Source organism: Polyodon spathula, chromosome 6 (genome assembly GCF_017654505.1).
Source record: "Polyodon spathula isolate WHYD16114869_AA chromosome 6, ASM1765450v1, whole genome shotgun sequence".
NCBI classification, from domain to species: domain Eukaryota; kingdom Metazoa; phylum Chordata; class Actinopteri; order Acipenseriformes; family Polyodontidae; genus Polyodon; species Polyodon spathula.
This window is the reverse complement of record NC_054539.1, coordinates 36,589,314-36,611,263: the sequence shown is the minus strand read 5'-3', so window position 1 is coordinate 36,611,263 and position 21,950 is coordinate 36,589,314. Positions and strand designations below refer to the sequence as shown.

The 21,950-nt window shown below is 39.9% G+C and overlaps 1 protein-coding gene across 1 annotated transcript in view; it reads left to right on the top strand.

The window, feature by feature from the left end:
* capn9 (calpain 9) overlaps positions 1 to 21,272 on the top strand; it is a 55,954-nt gene extending 34,682 nt beyond the window's left edge. The window contains exons 12-20 of the mRNA XM_041252805.1: positions 444 to 480; positions 1,058 to 1,138; positions 5,143 to 5,200; positions 7,840 to 7,904; positions 8,163 to 8,231; positions 9,120 to 9,198; positions 9,808 to 9,924; positions 11,895 to 11,953; positions 20,369 to 21,272. Coding sequence (XP_041108739.1) covers positions 444 to 480; positions 1,058 to 1,138; positions 5,143 to 5,200; positions 7,840 to 7,904; positions 8,163 to 8,231; positions 9,120 to 9,198; positions 9,808 to 9,924; positions 11,895 to 11,953; positions 20,369 to 20,395 — 592 coding nt within the window. The 3' untranslated portion in view covers positions 20,396 to 21,272. The remainder of the gene's footprint in view (positions 1 to 443; positions 481 to 1,057; positions 1,139 to 5,142; positions 5,201 to 7,839; positions 7,905 to 8,162; positions 8,232 to 9,119; positions 9,199 to 9,807; positions 9,925 to 11,894; positions 11,954 to 20,368) is intronic.
* The last annotated feature ends 678 nt before the right edge of the window (positions 21,273 to 21,950 follow it).

Below are 21,950 nucleotides of genomic sequence, written 5' to 3'. Positions count from 1 at the left end.
TTTTAACCGGCAGTCTACATTTCTTTTGTGGTGAATTGCCACTGAAGGAGACCTTTAATAGGACTTTTATACTTTACTGTCAACAGAGTGAATTAACCAGATAAGTGAATGGTGAAATATGGAGGCAGCACTGTATGGTTTAATTGTTCCTTTTGTCTGTTTGTGACATGCTTTGGGATCTCTATACAAATGTATTTTATTGTCATTCTCTTTATTTGGTCTTGTATAGTGCTTTGAGATACTCCTGTTCATATTGAAACGTATTCGTATTGTTATACGCTTTATAGTTTTATATAATTTTTTTTCCCAGAGAAGTTACAGTACATCCCTAGCAAGTTGTCACTTCCCCTTCAATGTGCCTTATACTCTGCTACCTAAAGAACACCTTCTAAGTGTAGCATGAAGTCAAAGTACTTTTAAATAACCTTTAATTTTTTTAACAGGGAGCTGGGAAGTAAGATTGAGGCAAACCTTCCTGAAGTACGTTTTTGGTTTGTTTTCACTTTTCAAGCAACAGTTACAAAAGCTTTCAAATCTACACCAATGAATACAGTTTGTGCCCAGATAATGCATTATTTTAGTAGTCTTTGATAGTTCAACATCATTCCTGCTGGATTGATTTTAGAATTCTTTGCTTTATTACAAGTGCATTCATTCAAGCTAATTTGCCAGTTTTGTTTCCTGTCATTCGGTTTGAATGCCAAAGTAAAGTTGACGTAATGCTTCTTGAAAATACTGGTAAATACTTTTTACCTTTTTGCCCTTAAATGGTTTAATCTATTGAAATAATAATGACCAGTATTTTTTAGTCTTTTTGGTCAAATCTTTCGAGAATGCAATTTACAATTTACCAAATATGTGCGTTATAATTATGTTCAATTACCTTTACTATTCATTTTACTGTGCTGCACCATTGTTAACAATGGCTTTTCCCATGCTTTAAAATACTTACATGTACTTCACCATCCTTTTACAATGCCTTAAATATGAGTTACCTGATTACTGTGCGCTTTTTCTAATGGAAAACAGCAACCTTATTTTTCATATACTTTTGCAGCCACCCAAGCCAACCCCACCACATAAAGAAAATGATGAAGAAAAAGGACTGCGGAGACTTTTTCAGCAAATTTCAGGACCGGTAAGAGCAAAACATTATAATCACTACACAATATACCGTAATATGTTACTGTCATTGTTATTATAATGACATATTATAGTTTAAGTGTCTGTAACTGTCAGATAACTGCAAAAATGGACTGTATTAGTACTAAATATCTACTATAATGACCTGTTGCAAAGTGGCTGCTGATTATGAGCAAGTGCAGAGTTGATGCAGTGCAGGAATAAATTTTGTATTGTATGGAAGGTATTTTATTTTCTTTATAATCCAGGTCTTTTCTTTCTTTATAATCCAGGTCTGATGACCAAATAATAAGCTCTGGTTATGCACAACGATGTGTAAAACACGGAGAACATTATCAGGGAGTGTAGCCCTAAACAATAAACATGGGTATCTCTCCCACAATATACAATGTTTAGAATGTTAGGTTATTACCATAACCCTGGTTCCTTGAAAAGAATGACAACCATTACCAAATGGGAAGAGCCTATCTTACCCATCAATCACCTAGCATATATAAAAAAGCTGCCCTATCAGGGCTGTGCTGTGAGGGGGAAGTCCCTCCCACCTCCTGCTGAAGAGGGACGCCCTCACAGTAGCATATCGTCATTTTCGAAATGGAAGGTCAGCTGGGGACAAGACCTCGAAGGGTAATGGTTGTCATTCTTTTCGGAGAACCAGGGTTATGATAATAATGTAATGTTCCCTTTCAAGTGGAATGATAACCATTACCTAATGGGAAGCTGTACCAAAGCATTTGTGGCTCCAGATTACTGACAGTACAGCCCCACGGCGATAGCCTCAGATCCCTCATGACGCCTAAGGGCATACTACCTTCAACACCCTAGAGTCCAGGGAGGGCCTCGCTCGGTTTGCAACATCAAGGCGGTAAAAACGCAGAAAAGTTGACTACCTATTCATGTAGCAGCATTGCAAAGCTCATCCAAGGAGGCGCATTGAAAGAGAGCCCACGAAGTCGCTTGGCCCCTGGTAGAATGGGCCGTAATGTCCCCCGGCATGGGGGAGTCCATCTGTTCATACGCCAAGCGTATGGCATCTGACACACAGTGTGCTAAAAGTTGCTTCGACAGGGCTTGACCTCTAGAGCGGGACCCATAGCAGACAAACAGCTGGTTGAACTGTCTCCAAGACGCTGTCCTATTCAGCCCCTTCTCTCTCCATAGAGAACCATAAGGGGCAATGAGTGGACTAGGCTGTGGCAAAGAGGTATTAACCTTTCTCAAATTTATTTCACAACCTGAGGCTGCAGTCTCCACTCTGAGCTGTCTGGAGCTCCTCTGGGTTTCTGTGGGTCCAAGACAGGATTCTATGCGCCGCATGGTGAAGGCCAGGTGAGCACAGGCCACTTTGGTGGTTTATGTAGGTTACCACTGTCGTGTTGTCCGTCCGGACCTGCACCTGTTTATGCGCAAACTGCTGGCGGAAAAGAGATAGCGCCAGGGCCACTGCTTACAGTTCTTGGGCATTTACATGCACTTGCTGCCAAGGTCCCTTTCACTGACCTCGTATTCCCCTCCCATTCCAGACCACTCCCCAGCCCAGGCTGGAGGAGTCCATAGTGAAACTTCCCTTCTGTGAGGGGAGATCTGAGGCGCAGATTGCCGCGGAGTAGCCACCACTTCAGTGTCTTCCGGCATTGTCTGGACACTCACACCGGCTGGTGTCGATCGTGGACCAGGTGCACCTTGAGCATATTCACCCATGTCCTAGGGGAAGGATTCTTGAGGTGGCTGCCATCAACCCCAACAACCTTTGAAACGTTCTGACATGTAGAAAAGCATCCTCCCTGAATTGGGAGAGCTTGACTTCCACAACCGTATCCTGTCTTCCGACAGTGAAGCAAGCATGCTCACAGAGTTCAGTTTGATTCCCAGGAACACTATGGACAGAGGCGATACGAAGTTGCTCTTCTGTTGATGTCTGGAGAGCCCTAACTTTGTCACATGATCTATGACCTGTCTGGCGTGTGCCTTGGCACGTGCTTTGGAACGTGTGCAAACTAGCCAATCATCCTGGTAGTTCAAGATCCGAATACCCTTCAGCCTGAGTGGAGCCAGTGCTGTGTCCATGCACTTGGAAAATGTGGGGGGCACCAGCGAGAGTCCCTTGCCTCTGGCTTTTACTCTGCCTACTTGTTTGGCCTGGGGTGGAGGGCAGTGTTCAGGCCCAGCTGCCACAGCAGGCTGGGAAGGCCACCTAGGCGATAGGCAGGAAGGTGCAAAAACTTTGAAGTGCCCTCCGTGGCCTTGTGGGACCTCTCAAGGCTCACATCAACAGTGCTCTGAATGTCTGCCCCGGTGCAGCCTAGGCAGTGTCCTCGGCGGTGTCCACCGCGATTCCGCAGAGGGGAGCTTACGCTTCCGCACTGGTGGTGGGGTAGGGGAGAAAGAACCAGGGGTATGGAGGCGCTCCCCAGCCACTGAATAGGTGGGGTTCCGGAGGTTCTTTGAGAAGGACCCTGGACAAAAGATCGCATCCTTCCCTGCCTCGAGGAATGGGATACCGCTGTCCTTCTGTGCTTGGTTCTGTTAGAAAATTATTGACAACGGGAGCAGTCCGACTCTCCTGCCAGCGCCCTGGCTGCATGATGCAGTCCTAAACACCAGACACAGGTAGTGTGCCCATTCTCCCTTGGGAGCTTAGCCACACACTGTTCGCACTGGTAAAAACCAGCTGAGGACCCTGCAGAGCGCACTGACATGGCGTGAGGGCGTCGGTGCCAAGCTGTCTGCGTCAGTGACTGTAGTTGGCGGCGAGGTGTCGGTGTCGGTGCCATGGTGAGCGCGGTCGGTGCCAGGCTATTGTGGTCGGCGGCGAGTCAATCTGTGTCGGGATCGGAGCAGAGGAAAAGCATGGTCTGTGCCCAGATGTTGCCGAGTCAATCGGCGTCGGCACCGAGGAGGAGCGTGGTAAACGCTAAGAGAGCCCGAGGCTGAGAAGGGCGTAGCTGGATGGTAGCTGGAGCCGGGATGGCGGCGCATGCCAGCGGGGTCACCCTACAGCCACTGCCACAATAGCTCACGCGACTCAAGAACAGTAAGAACTACACAAGGTAATGAAGAGAATAAAAGCTTAGCACCAATCTTCGTAGAGGGGTCGAAACTCTATTCAGTAGAGTCTACCGAAGCGAGACTAAGGCAATTAGCAATCTCACAAATACTCGTAATATTGTAGCTTACCGTAACGAATCCGATTTGCAGGTTTTCACCATACAAAGGAGCCAATTTCCAGCACAAAGAGAGCACAAAGCAATATAGGTGTTGTCTCAATGGCGATATGCTACTGTGAGGACGTCCCTCTTCGGCTGAGGTGGGAGGGACTTCCCCCTCACAGCAGGGCCCTGATAGGGCAGTTTTTTTATATATGTTCAGTGATTGACTGGTCAGAGAGGCTCTTCCCATTTGGTAATGGTTGTCATTCCACTTGAAAGGGAATCACGGTTACCAGTCCTGGGTGCGCGCTGCAGTGCTTGTGGTGGGTGATACAGTTTAAAGAGTGACAATAGTGTAGTGTTGTTCCAGGTTTTATGCTGGCCCTTAGCGACAGCTCTGGAACATGTTAGCCGTCTATAAACACACAAGCAATAATTATAGACAAGACAAACAAACAAACACTCACAATATTTCACTATTTACTGCACAGGTCCTTCCGGGTTATATTTCGTAACCAAAACAAAGGAGCAGATTACGAGTCTCCGCCCCCCTTATATGCTAGTACGCATGACCGCTTGATAAATGATTGCAGCTGCCTTTACAATCTTCAGCTGCTACTGTACACCGTTTACCTTGCGAGCCAATATGTTCCTTCAATGGAGTCTCGCCTTCATCCGGACTCATGACTTCCCAACCCGGGAAAGAACTGTCAGTCCAGCCCTTTAAAAGAACTCTGTCTTTGCTGCTTAGCGTCCTCACAGGTCGGGAGGCAGATTTACAACCAAGATTCATTGTATTTCTGTCACATTACTTACTTAATTTTTTTTTTTTTTTTTTTTCTGTTTTTAGGATGGGGCGATTAGTGCCTATGAACTTCAGGAAATATTGAATGACGTACTTAAAAGACGTAAGTAATGATGTCAAAGAATGTGACATGATACTGTGATGGGGTAACCCCCTCCCCTGGGTTTATTTTGGTGTACTGTGTGTATAGTGTGGGTTATGTAGCACGGGTGAATTAAAAAGTATGTTGGTATGTGAGCACGGAGATGTGTGTGTGTGTGGAATTGTGGTGACAGGGAGGAAGTTAAAATCCTCCCTGCAAAAACACATGGAAACGTGAATTAAATAAGTGATCAAATAATGAATTAAGTGTCCAGTCACAGCTGTATAAATAAAGTGATTATGTGGGTTAGCAGGGTTAGTGTGGTCAGAGGCGGAACGAGAGTCGGGTGGTAAAGCAAAGAAAAAGCTTAAATATAACAATTGCTACGCATGTTATACACCAGCACGATACTTGTTTGTTTGTTCCATGTCTGTATTGTCTGTTTATTTTGTCCAATGTGTTGTTTTGTTTTATATTGGAAAAGTCTACATTATTCTATAGAAATCTATAGGACTAAACCACTCCATTAACGTTCAAATAAACAGGTCAATTCAGAGAATTACTTTCCTAATTCAAGCTTTATATCGGCTAAGGTGTCATTTTGAATACTACAATTTGCCCTGTCATTCTTTTGCTAGATTTGATTGAATGCAAGATGATTCCAAAATGTTCACTCTGTAGTACTGAAAAAAATATATAAAATAAATATATACATATATGACATAGTGTAACAAAGTGCCCGCCCCTGTGTATATTATTTGTTATGTGTTGCGTGTGGTGTGTTTAAATGTTGGTGTATAGACATTGGTACACGGGATATAAACGGGTCTGTGTAACACGAGTGTTTAAAAATGTATATGTGTATTTAGGCACGAGGATTGCACAGCACTTCACGTGCAAGTAAAATGTAGTAATATGTGAGCACGGGGAATTGCACTTTATTAATTCACGTGCTGGGATTCAAGTGAATAATTAATTGGTAATTGAATCCCAGCACAATAGTATATATAGATGCACGTTGTCACATACTGGGTTTTGGGTGTTCGGTGAGCGGAGAACGGGATTGGAGACGGAGGAAATAAGTAGTAATAATAATAATAATAAGAGGGGAAATTATCCGCTCACCGTGTTTGTCAGTGTCTGTCCGTGCACCGTTTTGTTAAGTTTAGTCTGTTTTCGTTTGTCTATTTATTTTGGCGTAGAGTGCCGTGTCCTGTGTTTTTCGTGTTTGTTAAACCTTTTATTTTGTATTAAACCGGCGCCAACAGGCGTCTTCATCATTTCATTTCATCCGTCCTGTGTTTTGTGTATTGCCTTACCTTTCCTGGTTCTGACGCCGCCCACTTCGGCCATCTCTGTGACACGTGGTGTCCTGCGTGGGATTTAACAGCGCCTCCAAGCGTCAGACCAGGAGAGGTTTTTTTTGTGTGGGAGAAAAAAAAAAAAAAAAAAAAAAGGGGCGTCTTTGGATTACAAAAAAAAAAAAAAAAAAAGAAAGAAATGGGGAGAAGCAGGAAAGAGGATAAAGAGGTGAGGGACAGGGAGGAGGAGTGCCGCCTAAGGGCCAGACATCCCCGGCGATGTAACCAGTCCTTGCCGGGGTGCCTCCTCTGCAACCAGGACCATCTCTTTGCCAATTGTCCCTTCCGCTGCCCCTACCAGGAGGGAGAGGAGGAACTGCCACAGAAGAGGAAGGCAGAGATCCCACCCTGCCACCACGTGTCACAGAGACGGCCGAAGTGGGCGGCGTCAGAGCCAGGAAAAGTAATGAAATACACAAAACACAGGACAGATGAAATGAAATGATGAAGACGCCTGTTGGCGCCGGTTTAATACAAAATAAAAGGTTTAACAAACACGAAAAACACAGGACACGGCACTCTACGCCAAAATAAATAGACAAACGAAAACAGACTAAACTTAACAAAACGGTGCACGGACAGACACTGACAAACACGGTGAGCGGATAATTTCCCCTCTTATTATTATTATTATTACTACTTATTTCCTCCGTCTCCAATCCCGTTCTCCGCTCACCGAACACCCAAAAACCCAGTATGTGACAACGTGCATCTATATATACTATTGTGCTGGGATTCAATTACCAATTAATTATTCACTTGAATCCCAGCACGTGAATTAATAAAGTGCAATTCCCCGTGCTCACATATTACTACATTTTACTTGCACGTGAAGTGCTGTGCAATCCTCGTGCCTAAATACACATATACATTTTTAAACACTCGTGTTACACAGACCCGTTTATATCCCGTGTACCAATGTCTATACACCAACATTTAAACACACCACACGCAACACATAACAGATAATATACACAGGGGCGGGCACTTTGTTACACATAGACATAGGCTGTGTTGAGGTGCTACATAGATTAACACAAAGTAGATACAATGATGAATGATGAGTCATGTGATCTAATCTGAAAGCATAAAAACTACAATTTTACAACATGGGTAGAGCTTTGTTTGAGAATGTCAGGTGCAACACAGGGAACTGATGGACAATAAACTACTTGTAATATGTGACAAGGGAACAACCACCCCACCCAATATGTTCTTCAATGAATACATATATATTATTGCTTTTGTTTGCTCTTAATACAATATAAACATTTAAATTGTTTTGTTGCTGTTTTGCAGGCAGGGAGATCAAATTTGATGGCCTATCAATGAACACATGCCACAGCATTATCAATTTGATGGATGTATCCTTTATTGTCAAACTGCTAATATTTGTATTACAATAATTTTGGATATTATGGCAAACAATAACTTGACAATAATTTGTACTTTTAAAGTATGTTGGATATTTACAAGTTTTCTTAGAAAGTATTACGTGTGTATACGCACTGCAAAGGAAAAACTACAAGCATGTGTAAAACCAAATATGATAATAATTTAAATGCTATTCATGAATGTTGTCTGAAAAATATTTTTCTTGACTTTATATAAAAAACAAATAGGCAGATAACAGTGGGAAGATTGAGTTTGATGAATTCAAAATCTTTTGGGATAAAATAAAGAAGTGGATTGTAAGTAAACTGCCTGTCAATTCTAATGGGCATTTTTAAATGGTCAAGTGTTTCTCAACCTTTTACACTTCAAATCCATCTTAGTTATCATACACATAAGAGAAGGCCTACACTGTCCTATATTCCAACAGTTCTCTCACCTTCTTTTCATTTTCCCCCCTTTACTTTTTCTTTGTCAATAATCCTTTAATTTTGAGTAAGTCATTTTAAACAATGCACACTTCTGTCTCACAGAACCAATGCTTACATTTGAATCGGTGGCCTGTCACGCCTGTTCATTGTGTGCATGTAATGCAACTGAATTGAGTGTTAACATTCAATGCAACAGCATTGCTCAGAAATTAGATTTTAAATTGACAGTTTTTTTTTTTATTTTAGATATTCCTTCAGGAACTTAAACATGTTTAGATGACACCATGCTATAAACTACCAGAGTCTCAACGCCCTTTTCACTCATATGCTGAAACGTAGAAGAAAGACTAATACAGTTTTGTTGCGCAGTCTGTTTTATTTGTTTAGATATCTCTGCTTTTTTTCATTAGCGGACATTTCTTTTGCAAGGTGTGCTTCTGCTTAACCTTACTACTTTCATCAGTTATGATCATATATATATATATTATATATATATATATATCTATATATATATATATATATTAAGAATCAGGCTTGTCACTGCAAGCCCTACACCGTGTTAGGGCTGACTAGGCTTCACAATCTGTACAGTCTTTCACTATTTTGTGTACATATTTAACTTGTAACTGTTCAGTTCCCGATCTAGAGCTCTACTCAACTTGACATTTACATGTACCAGTAGTACATGCGCAGCCACTCAGACTGCACTTTTTTCCCCAGTTGTGATTTAATGATTTATTTTTTTTTTTTTTTTAGGCTTTGTTCTTCACTTATGACACAGACCGGTCTGGCACTATGTCATCCTACGAGCTGCGATCAACCCTGAAGGCATTAGGTAAAAATAAAACAAACATCTGCAGACTATCATATGAATATAGTTTACTTTCCTTTAAGAATTGAATAGAAGTTGACATTACAGAGACAATGTAGTGGTAAAGCTCAGCAGGATTTAAGACAAAATGAACAAAAGCTATACTTTTGATAAGAACCTTCCATACACAGGCGACAAGATCGGCGATGATGGGGCAACACTGGAGTTTTTCTTTATAGACCCAGTAGGTGGCATCTTTTTAAAGATTGCTACAATACTATTCTGAATTCAACACTTATCAACACTTGTCATTTATGCATTACGAAATGAGGCGGCAGTCAGTATGAACCGAGAAAGGCATGTTCTATTGATAGATATCTTGAACAAGAACATATTTTATCATATTTTGAAAATCCCTGTAACTTTAAAAAATAACAAATGGACTGCAGTGCATTTCCAGAAAAATATTTACTCTTCACTCTCGTAGTTTATGATTTCACATAACCCCTCGATGAAATATTTTCTCATAATGCACTGCAGCCCATATATATTATATATATATATATATATATATATATATATTATATATATATATATATATATATATATATAATGTACTTTTTTTTCCTTTAGGGATTTCACTGAACAACACACTGTTGCAGCTTTTGGTCTTGAGATATGCCGATTCAAAGTTAGAGATTGATTTTGATGACTACTTGACTTGCATTGTTCGTCTGGAAAGCGCATTTAGTAAGTAAACAAATGAGGAAAAGTCTGCTTAGTGTCTGCTGGTATGGTGCTAGCTGTAGCCAGCTCCAGTGATCACCTTTAAAGTTATTGTAACTAACAGAATAATTCCATAAATGTTAAGTGTTGTGCACCTTCATTTGGTCTGAGATGCCCAGTTTGTAAAGATGTTATAATAATCATGTATCTTGTATGTCAACGGGGACTGGGATTGTTCAACCCAGGCATGCCATTGTAACACAAAATTTGGTCCCCCATGAAATATGAAATAGTGGTATCATTTTGTAACACTGTAGAAGACTTGAAACATGTTGAAATATTTCTTAGCATTTAATGTAATTTGTGTCCAAAGTAGTAAATAACTGTAGAACTTAAAATAATAGCTAGCCTTTAGGTAGGCAATTAAAGGTAACAAATACTTTATAGAAAAGTATTTAATATTCTTTATCAATACATTATTTATCATTGTAATGAAATACAAATAAAGATGCAAAATAAAGATTCTGCATGATGTATTTAATCATTGAAAATAATTTTGAAAAAACATTATATTGTGATTCATGTGCTATAATAATTGTGTAAAATAGTGCTTTGTAAAGTTATAAGCTCAAGAGTATACGGTGATCAGAGAGAGGACACATGTCTGATCTCAAACCCAAGTGCACTAGAGCAGACATCTTGAATAGAGCTTTGAAACAGACTTTCAAATTTTAAGTGTAAAAAGGATGTTAACACTGAAATGAAAAAATTATAGGGAGTTTATTTAAACAGTTTTAGCAACACGTGGGGTGTATAACAATATATGTTTTGGAACTTAATACTTAATCTTTAAATAACATAATTTAAAAATGCAACATGTTTAGTTTGTTAAGAAGAGAAAGGGAGATCACTATTGTTGATCTTAATGTAATTGAAGGGTCTCGCTAAATGGGTGCATTTAGCGAGAGCCTTCAATTACATTAAGATCAACAATAGCGATTACTATTAACAGCTGCTCGTAATTTAAAAAATATTTTAAAGTTGTAAAGAAAAAGTTCCAGCTAGACTTTTATCTTATAGTGAATTAATATAACTGGCATTTTTTCTCTCAAAGAATGGTCAATCAACTTCTGAATCATGGATTTTATTTCACATGCCCAAGAAAATGGCTATATTTTACAAATTCTGGCATATGCATTGTTTTGAAGGTTTAAAAAAAAAAAAAAAAAAAAACTAAAATATTAACCAGGAGACTAAATTAAACATTTCATAATAATAAACTTAGCATTCATTCTATGAACAGCGGTATTTTACTTTCCATTTCTTCAACCACACAATTCTCAATTTTCCACAGATAAATCTGCAGGCCATTGTTGGTTTTGGTATTGATGGTGCTGTGTTTATATACTGGTGTTTGGTTTTTAAAAATGGAGGTCACCAGTTTTATCATCAACCCTATTATAAGAACATAAGAACATAAGAAAGTTTACAAACGAGAGGAGGCCATTCGGCCCATCTTGCTCGTTTGGTTGTTAGTAGCTTATTGATCCCAAAATCTCATCAAGCAGCTTCTTGAAGGATCCCAGGGTGTCAGCTTCAACAACATTACTGGGGAGTTGATTCCAGACCCTCACAATTCTCTGTGTAAAAAAGTGTCTCCTATTTTCACACAATATTCAAGATGAGGTCTTACAAGTGCAATCCTATTATACATCGGTCGTTCACAACCACCATATAGAATAAGACTGAATAAAACAAAGTTTATAGAAAAGTTGTTGTTCAGCATGTAATAATAGTAAAGGCAACAAAGGGGTTGTGGAAATCAAAATGTTCCAGCTGGTATTGCTGATTCTCATGTAGCAGCCACTCTTTGAAAAAACAGTCCTAGTGCCCTAACAAAAACCACAGCAAACAAGAACATTTGCATAATGTAATTTCTGCTATGTTGTTCAAATATTATAACATTTTTAACACACGTGTTTTGTCTTTTACAGGAGTATTTATGGCATTAGATAGGCAGAAAACTGGGACCATTTCTCTGGATTTTTCACAGGTAAGCATTTTTTTTACTATAACCGTTATTTAATATCCCTGTTTTACTACCGCTGCTTTTTGCAATAATGCCAGATGTCTTTGGGAATTCTCTGTGAGCAAGGGTATTATTGTGATTATTGGCTTTATTCACAAAGCTTAAAACATATATATATATATATATATATATATATATATATATATATATATATATATATATATATATTTTATATATATTTTATTAACAAAATCAAGTTTGTTAACAAAACTGTTCTTTACTGTTATGAAACCATCAATAGTCCAGAACAGTTTCAGGAACAAAACATTCTTTAAATATCTCATGAGGAAAAGCTTTATGAATAGAGCCCAATAAGTCAAGGGAAGTAGTGAATAAGCTCTTTGTGTAATTGTATGTGTTATTCTTAATACATTTTACTGTTGTAGTCTTCAGCTAGAAAATAAATATTTTTTGCTGTCCTGGCTATGTGGTGTAGGCATCTTTTTATTTAAGAATATAAGAAAATTTATGACTGACAGGAGCTTGTCCGGTTCCTAGTAGTCGATTGATCTCAACTTTGTCAAGTTGTGTCTTAAAGGATCCAAGTGTTTCTGCCTCAACATTACTAAGTAACCTATTCCATACACTCACCAATCTCTGCATGAAGAAGGGTCTCCTTCCCTCTGTTCTCTCTATCTCCACTTAATTTCTAAGTGTGTCCTCTGGTCCTGGTTTCTGCACTGCATTTAAAGTAATGGTTTGGGTTAACTTTGTTAGCTCCTTCTAAATTTAAGACTCCAATCATGTCCTTGCTGATTCTTCTTTGTTTCAGGCTAAAGAGATGTAGTTATTTTGTCATTTTTGTAGTTCAGTCCTTTAAGTCCTGGGATTAGTCTGGTTGCTCTTCTTTGGAAATACAGCAGTGGTTCTCAAAACGGGTGTCCACAGACCCCTGGGGGTGTTTAGAGACTGTCCAGGGTTCAGCAAAATATTACAGGGGAATTTTTTTTTCACAGCCTACTGAGTAAAACAGACAAATCTATTTTTTTGTTTACACAATGCTGCTGGTGACAGCCATATCATCTCAGACTCCCTTGCTAAGGGTGTTGGCTCTTTTAGTGAAATTGGGTTTGAGCACTGTTATTTTCTTGTGTTTTGGGCAGGGTAGACGGTGCAACACAGTGTGTCAGGTCCGCAGTTGTTCGAATAATGGTCACCTGCTTAGCAGCAGCAAATCAGTTGGAGGGTGAGGGATTAATGTTCCATTTGAAAAGGGGTCCGTGTACAAAAAAAGTTGGAGAACATCTGGGCTACAATGTCCCTTTGGTGTTTCGGTGACCAGTATTGGACACAGTATTCCAAGCCTGGTCTCACGTTTTTTATAACCTCATCATAACCTCCTTAGGTTTGTGCGCTACACTTTTTGCTATATTCCCAAGCGTTCCATTTGCCACATTTCTGTCCAGTTCTGTATGCAGTCTTTTTGGATTTCCTGGGTGGCTGTAAACATGTCTACCACTCCCCCAAGCTGTGGTGTCTGGAAATTTGACAAGTTTGCTAATTATCCCCTGGTCTAAGTCCATTGATGTAGATAAGAAACATCAGTGGTCCAAGGACGGAGCCCTGCAACACTCCTCTGGGTACATTGCCCCAATTAAAGGTTTCCCCTCTTACAAGTAGGCTCTGCGAGCTACAGATCAATAACCAGTTTTGTATCCACTTGCATATACTACCTTGTTTACCCACCGATTGCAGCTTAAGGATCTACCTTTCATATGGCATTTTGTCAACGGCATTTTGGAAGTCGAAGCCTATTTTTTGTGTCCATTGTTGCAGTGACTTTTTCAAAGAAGTTTAAGAGGTTTGTCAGACAGGAGCTCCCTTTTCTGAATCTGTGCTGGCTGTCTCCTGTGATGCCATTGCTGCATAGATACTCCTCTTGTTTCCCTCTTACGACTGATTCCATGATTTTACATGTTATGAAGGTGAGACTGTTGGGTCTCTCCTTTCCTGATCCACTTTACCTCCCTTTTTAAATATGGTATGGCAAAGTGCCCGCCCCTATGTGTATTTTGTGTTATGTGTTGTGTTTTAATGTTGGTGTACAGTCATTGGTACATGGGATATAAACGGGTCTGTGTAACACAAGTGTTTAAAATGTATATTACTTTTTACTTGCACGTGAAGTGCTGTGCAATCCTCGTGCCTAAATACAAATATACATTTTAAACACTTGTGTTACACAGACCTGTTTATATCCCGTGTACCAATGACTATACACTAACACTAAAACACAACACATAACACAAAATACACACAGGGGCGGGCACTTTGCCACATATGGGTATTACATTTTCAACATGCCGCTCCCCTGGGACATTCCCTGTCTTGATTGACTTGTGAATATTCTGTGCCAGAGGCTTGACGATGACCTCCTGTGTTTATTTAAAATTTCTAGGGTATATGCCGTCTGGACTTTTGTTTGGATTTGTTAGTTCTGAGAGCATCCAGTCCTCTTAGTATGTCAGTGTGATTTATATTAAGTGCATCTAAGGTTGTTTGAGGACATACAGTGACTGGGGCAAGTTGTTGGTGTCCTCGCTGGTGAAAACTTGTACAAAGTAGTCATTCAATGGGTTTTTCTTTTTCGTCCTCCACTACATTTCCCTTATAGTCCCTTAGGCTATTGACTTCTTCCCTGAAAGTTCTTTAAATTCCACAACATAAAAAAAAAACAGTTTGGGGTTGTGTTTAATGGGCAAAGCTATGATGAGTTCAATACTATTTGCTGTGCTGTTGTAATTTTTGTACGATATCTAGATATTTTTTCCTGATTGTGATGGAGGGAAGAAGCGCCAACATGTATGCCAGCCTCATGATCTGGAGTGCGCTCCTCACTGATAGAGCACATGCTCTTCATCATAGGAGGGATGGCAGCGGCCATCTTGGTGTTAGTGTGGGATCTATGCACCCCCATCTGGTACTACCTTGTTGAGTAAGAAATTAAGGTATTAGCAGTGGCAGCAGCTCATAATCACCCTAGTGGACCGAGAAAGCTCACCAGTGGCTTTGGAAACAATATGGAGAAATCTCATCAATTGTAAAAGATGAGAGATGATGATGATCCTGAAGCCTTCATGGTGACATTTACGATTGTGGCAAAAGCAGCCAAGTGGCCAAAGAAGCGGTAGGCCTCCAATCTCGCCCCTTGCCTGACAGAGGAAGCAGAGGCCACCTACCGGGCATTGGATGACACCACCACTACGATACTGCTATCAATGAAGCCAAATTAGATTGCTTCAGCATCAGAGAAGAAACCTACTGAAGGTTTCAAACCCTCTTGATGGACCCAGGGGAGAGACCCTGCACTAATGGACAGAAACTAAATGATCTTTTTACCTGCTGGTTGCAGCCAGAAGCCAGGACCAGCAAATAATTTAACTGCTTGTGATGGAACAATTTCTCCATGTGGTACCACCTTATGTGCAGGCATGGGTCTGTCAGCACAGACCCACCACCACGGCAAGGCTTTGTGGTTAGCTGAAAACTTTGTTGATGCTGATGCTGCGGGATGCCCCGGTATCCTGGCTACTGAACTGTTTCCACTGAAGGATGAGCTAGCACCTATACTGGCAATTGACTGACTGGTGTGCAAGCACCGCAGCCACCAGGGGGTAGATCGACGGCAACTAACATGAGGCCTCGACTGTCCCCCAAATGGGCTAAGAGTTAAACAACTCCTGCTAGTTGCTAGATAACGGAACAGTAAACTTGCCAGAGTGCCCTCTAGTTCCAGAAACATGCCATACTTGTGGTGAACCTGGACATTTCAGCTGCTCCTTTTCCCTGGTGGAGTGTTCAATGGCCCTGAATGAAGGTAAGTACTCTGGGAATGATTGGGAAGGTCCTTATCTTGTGCCTGTGCAGGTTTGGGTAAGGAGTAGTCACACCTTTTAGTACTCCAGAGATAGGCAAACCCTTATTGACATGGAGCTATTGTGGGGTAAATCCTAGTGACCTCTGATTGCCTGCATCCATGGATACATCAAGGAAACCGTATGACCAAAGTTAGGCAGGTTGTTGATAGCAAGCTAATGTAGCTGTAGCTGTTGCTAAAAGGTTGCCATACCCTGTGGTTCTCAGGCATGACTGTGGTATTTTGACCAGTCAGTTGCAGCTAAAGTGGTACTAATCTCCACTAGGAATCAAACAACCTTCACTGATGACAATGGGCAAAGGGCATGAAACAACTAGAGAAATCTTTCTCCTGCAAAACCCCAAGCTGTAACCATTGTTACTGCCTCATAAACCACGAAGGGAGTGCAGGGCAGATAAAGCTGAGGGCCCAAACAAGACAAAAGGAAGGGCTTAGTGAGAACCTCTTACACCCCTCTCGGACTAGCCAGTTGGAAGCTTCTTCATTGGCTGTAGCTGACATATTTGCCCAGAAGGTTGTCCTCATGGTTGAACAGCCTGGGAACAAGTCAGCTTCATCAATGGGAAGCCTATTGACTACACCTGGCCAGTTACTTATCTCTTTCCTACCCCTTTTGGGAGGATAAGACTGGATGTTGGAAGGTCCTGTGTCTGGATACAAGTATATTTTAGAAATTGTTAATTACACCACACAGTATCTGGAGGTAGTACCTTGTGCAACATCAACGTGCAGTCAGTCACCACAGAGTTGCTTAAGTTTTTCTCTCCAGTGGATATTCCCCATGGGAGATTTCAACTGACCAAAGGATCAACTTTATTTCTGAGTTGTTGAGGCAGGTCTGTAAGATCCATTTGATTCCCACATCAACAGAGAAGTGCGGGTAGTGCACTTCTCCGGCAACTTTTCTCATTAACTTTAGTTTATGAATGAGCATTTGAACTGCCTGCAAGAAAGTCATGAAGCTACTGTTTTAACCAATTAGTATTGCTCCAGCCAAAAAATATTTAAAACTAACTCAGTCAAAAAGGATTTGCAGAACACCAGGTTGCTACAGACAGACCGTGGAAACAGAAGACATTTGTTTGAAAATCAGTGAAGCATCTTGAAAGCTCTGGATCTGGTGTCAATGACACTTTGACCAAGATTGCATGCAGATTGCAGCCCAAACGGATAAAATCCTGTGTAAGCCAACTTCATCATCAGGAACCTGAGGAGAACACATTACCTAGGCAGCTGCAACAGATTAATAGGCAGAGGCTACACCTTCAGTTAATGGTGCTGGATGATTTAGCGAAGGATCTTAAGAATGCGGCTGCCGCTTTGGCAGAATTCATTAGCACTCTATAGCCACAAACTCGACAACTGTTCAAGGAGGTTGACAGTCAACAAACTATCTCGCTTTGCCGATATCTGTTGCAGGGTCAGAACAGTCTTTTTCTCCTCTCAGATGACTTAAAAGTTGGCTACACAGCACAGAAAAAAAGACTCACATCTTGCACTTATGCATGTGAACTGTAGCATCCTTGATAGTCTAGATGCTATATCTCTTATGCAACATTTTGAAAGCATGATACCGAAGCGTAAATACGTTTTTTGAGTAGCCTAATCTAAACAGATTTAAACTGATCAATAACTAGGCTAAATGTGGAAATGGTGGTAAACAGTAAAGTTGCTGTGCTGTTTGGGTGGTTCATAAGTAGGGTTGGTAGATTTGGACATTTACTATTACCAATAGCCTACTACTTGCATTCCCATGTACCGACTGCTTCAAATAAAAACAAAATCAAAACAAATCAATTTACAGCGATATTGACTTTCTTTCACTAAAGAATTACTCACAGAAAAAAGCAACGTGTTGACTAACTAGCTCATCTAATGGCTCTCACCAGTAGAATGTTGTTTATATATAAATACAATTTATATTGGGTTCTTGGAAACATGGATGAGCCCAGTAACGTCAGAAAGAGGGGATCCGTGCTGCGTATTGGTTTTAGGTGTACTAGCTGGGCTATGAATGAACAATAGAACCATGTCATAAATACAAGTAGCCTACTCTGGTTATTTTACTGAACTTTTAATTTAAGAATTAGTAACGTTTTTTTTCTTCACATTTATGAGTTATGATACTTTCGTCAGAAAACAATTAATGTAAAATTACAGGCTACAGTCGATATAAGTGTTAATATCATTGTTAAAACTAAATTTCAGCTCATGCATTCAATGACCCCAAAAGTGCACAAAATAACAATTTAAAAAGCACACCGGCTCGCTGTTGAACCGCCCTTTGCAAAAGCAGGTGGCGCATCAGTAAGTATCACTCACCAGTGCAGTGGTGAGTGTGATTTCTACATTTATACACGTGATGCATTTTAACTTTAAAAAAAAAAAAATCACGATAGAAGGCATGCATATTGCTGGAGAGATGCTGATTAACCAAGGGGCCTGACCAATTGCCGCTGGATCGGTTCACAGGGGTGGTGGTCAGGGCTGTGGTGCAGGATTTATTAAACACAAAACAGAAAGTAAACAAACGGGTCATACAGGGCTCCCAAGTAGTGCATCTGGTAAAGGCGCGCCACGTGGAGTACGGGATGCGCCCTATAGCCTCGACGTCGGCAGTTAGAGTACAGGCTATTCCACTGCCTACCGTGGATGGGAGCTCCCAGGGGGGCGGCACACAATTGACTGAGCGCCGTCCGGTGGGGAGGCCGGGGGGGGGGCTTTGGTCGGCCAGGATATCCTCGGCTCACCGCACATCCTAGTCTGGCTGGGCGTCTGTGGCCTTGCCTTTAAGTTGCCCAGAGCTGCGTTGTCCTCTGATGCTGTAGCTCTGAGGTGGTTGCATGGTGGGTCAGCAGTGTGAAAAGAAACGGTAGACTGACAGCACACACTTCGGAGGACAGCGTGTGTTCGTCTTCACCTTTCCCGAGTCAGCGAGGGGGTGGCAGTAGTGAGCTCAGCCTGAAAATAATTGGCTATTCTAAATTGGGAGAGAATGATAAAAAAAACTATCATGGCTATTAAATTTATATAAAAAAAAAAAAAAAAAGTTACACAGGGAGAGCACTACCCTTACTAAACATGGCGTCTTGTTCCAGGAACCTGCTACACTACATTAGTTTAGGGGAACAATATCTCCTAAACTAACCTACTTATGAGCTTTATTACATTATTACGTTACATTATTACAATATACACGCTGTCAACATCCAATAGCAAATTATTACATATTAAAAAATGTTTGACGTTTGTATAATGTTTGCTTTGTTGTGGTGTTTTCAAGATCTTAATCTGTCTGAGCGGTTGTGCATCCTTCCCCTGCTCTACAGTATATATACAGAGTGATTATAAAGTAAGTTCACCACATGAATGATATGCTGCATTGATGTGGTAAACTTACTTTCTAATCACCCTGTATATGCGTGCTGTTACTGGGGGTCCAGTATACCGATAGTCCATATGAGTTTAACACATTTCTCAGTAGATGCTAATCCACCCAGGCGACTACATTCTGTAAATCTTGCAACAAGCTGATGTTCAGCCCTGTATTTGGCTTTTTGAACAAAATCGTGAAACCAACATTTTTTTTTTTTTTTTTTTTTTTTGTTCTTTTAAAACAAATCTAGCTCAATGAATTAGGTTTAAGAGATTTTACTTCAACTCTATCGGCCACTCAAGCCTGGTGTTTTCGGCAGCCAGTAGCAATAGTACAGGAGACCACAGGCATGAATTCCCTGCTATGCTTATCTAATATATTTAGGGGTATACACATGACTTTTCTGTCCTTGGTAGATACCCGGTATATGCTACTTAAGGCTAGTGTACAATGAATTGCATCATATTGCTAAGGAACAGAAAAGTTAGTCTAATTAAAGCAATCAGCTATCCGATGACCAAACACAAAAAAAAAAAAGTTTAAAAAAAAAATGTATATTTATGTGCTTTGCAAAGGGCTGCGGTATGTTTTTTATAACCTTGCTTATAAAACAACTAAACTATAAAGCACTGTCATGTTTTGAGTCAAATGGCAATAATTTGAAACATTAAATAAATGGTGACACTTAAAAAGAATACACAATGAAGCAGTCTCTAAACCCCTCATACTGTATGCTTATGTTTTCCTATTTGGTCAAAGAAGTTTGCCTGGGCCACTTCCAGTAGATCTCAGTTTTCCTTAGTACGGCTTTTAGTTACAGTAGAAAGTTGCACAAGGTTACATCACAAACGGGATCTTCACAACTGAAGTATTGTGAACATAAGGTACATGCAAAAAAAACTTTGTTTTGGTCAATTTGCATGGCTTTTTAGTGTGAGAAGGTGATTTAACCACTCCTTTAAGTCATACCATGTTTTTCCCGCACACTTCAGCATGAGAAATGTTTGTGCTATGTGCATGCTACGTCACAGTCTCGCGACAATGGAGATAGAATCTGGAGTTTCTAAACTGCATGGGAACCTCACAACCTTGGCAGATGTTACAATGCTTTATTTTGTCTTTACAGTTCCTGTACCTAACCATGAATATCTGAAGAGCAGGCAAGGACTAGAAGAAGAAAGAAACAAAAGAAAAACATATTTTGCATTATTATACTAGAAAACTTACTTATTTTGCAGTTTATTTTTAGCTTAAAAAATGAAGCTGAAAGAATCACAGATGGAAAGAAAACATCAGTGAGAAGGTTTCTGCATTGTTCTGTACTTACCACATATTCTCTGAAGTATTGTTGCCTTTATATCTTTCCATGTTATTTTTTTTTTTTTTACTGTACTGTTTACTGAAAATGGTTTGGTGTTCTTTTCAAAAAACAAAAAAACTACTCTTGGTGCTTATATACACCAGGAAACATGACACAGTAACTAAGAACACTTCTCTTATACAACACATTCACATGTATTGCCTTATGGAAAACCAACATTTCCAGTTCATAGAAATAAGTATCAGCACAACTCTTGTATGGTACTGGTGGCTAATGGAGTAGATTAGCTTCCGATTGTTATATTTTCTGAGATTGCACAAATTTAGGCTGACCACATTTTTCATTCTTTATCTGAATATAAAAGAAAAAAGGGTCTGATACCAATAGGATCAATACCATACAAGGTGATTAAAGGATATATACTTGTAGTGAATCTGCTCCTACTGACTGATGAGTTAATATCAACACAAAGCCTGTGCTTGCCTCTTGACTGCAGGGCTTGCTCTTTAGTTGAAGGGTAAGACGTCTATGAATGGTATGATTTGTAGTTAGCATCCAGCCATTGCCTTTTCATTACATACTTCAGTCTTTGTTATTAGATTATACATATTACATTTAGGTGTTCAGGTTAAAAGTTTTCTAACATGTATGCTTATATTGCACATATCAGCTAATTATATATTTTCAAGGTGTATGGGATAAAAAAAAATATTTTCTATATATATATATATATATATATATATATATATATATATATATATATATATATATATATATATATATGTGTGTGTGTGTGTGTGTGTGTGTCACCATGTACACATGTTTATGGTTACCATGTATACTGTAGTCGTGTAAGTTATCATAACGGTTATTGTGGATAAGATACCCAACGTAACACCGAAGTTACAAGAAAGTTAAATGAGTTCTTTCTCCATCGATCTTAATCTGGTCTGAATCATATAGTTCCGAACTAAATGAGATCTGGACTTTTTTAACATAGTCAAAAAAAACCCTTGTTGACGTTTTGTGGGAATTTAGCATATCATATATATATATATATATATATATATATATATATATATATATAGATATATAGAGAGAGAGAGAGAGAGAGAGAGAGAGAGAGAGAGAGAGAGCGCGAGCGAGTGAGCATGGTGAAGTGGTCATTGGGTCTGTGAAGTGCAAGTTTATTGTGCTGATGTAGCTACTGTAAGCTTACAAACATGTTGTGTGAATGTATTGAAGGTATGCTGTTTTATTTTTTTTGGTACTATTTTTGGTGTGGGTTCTTTTATCATTATGTTCATACATGTTCATATATATATGTTTTTGAAATACTAAGGTTTTTCTATGAAATATTCTGTGATTTACTTTACAATAATGGGAA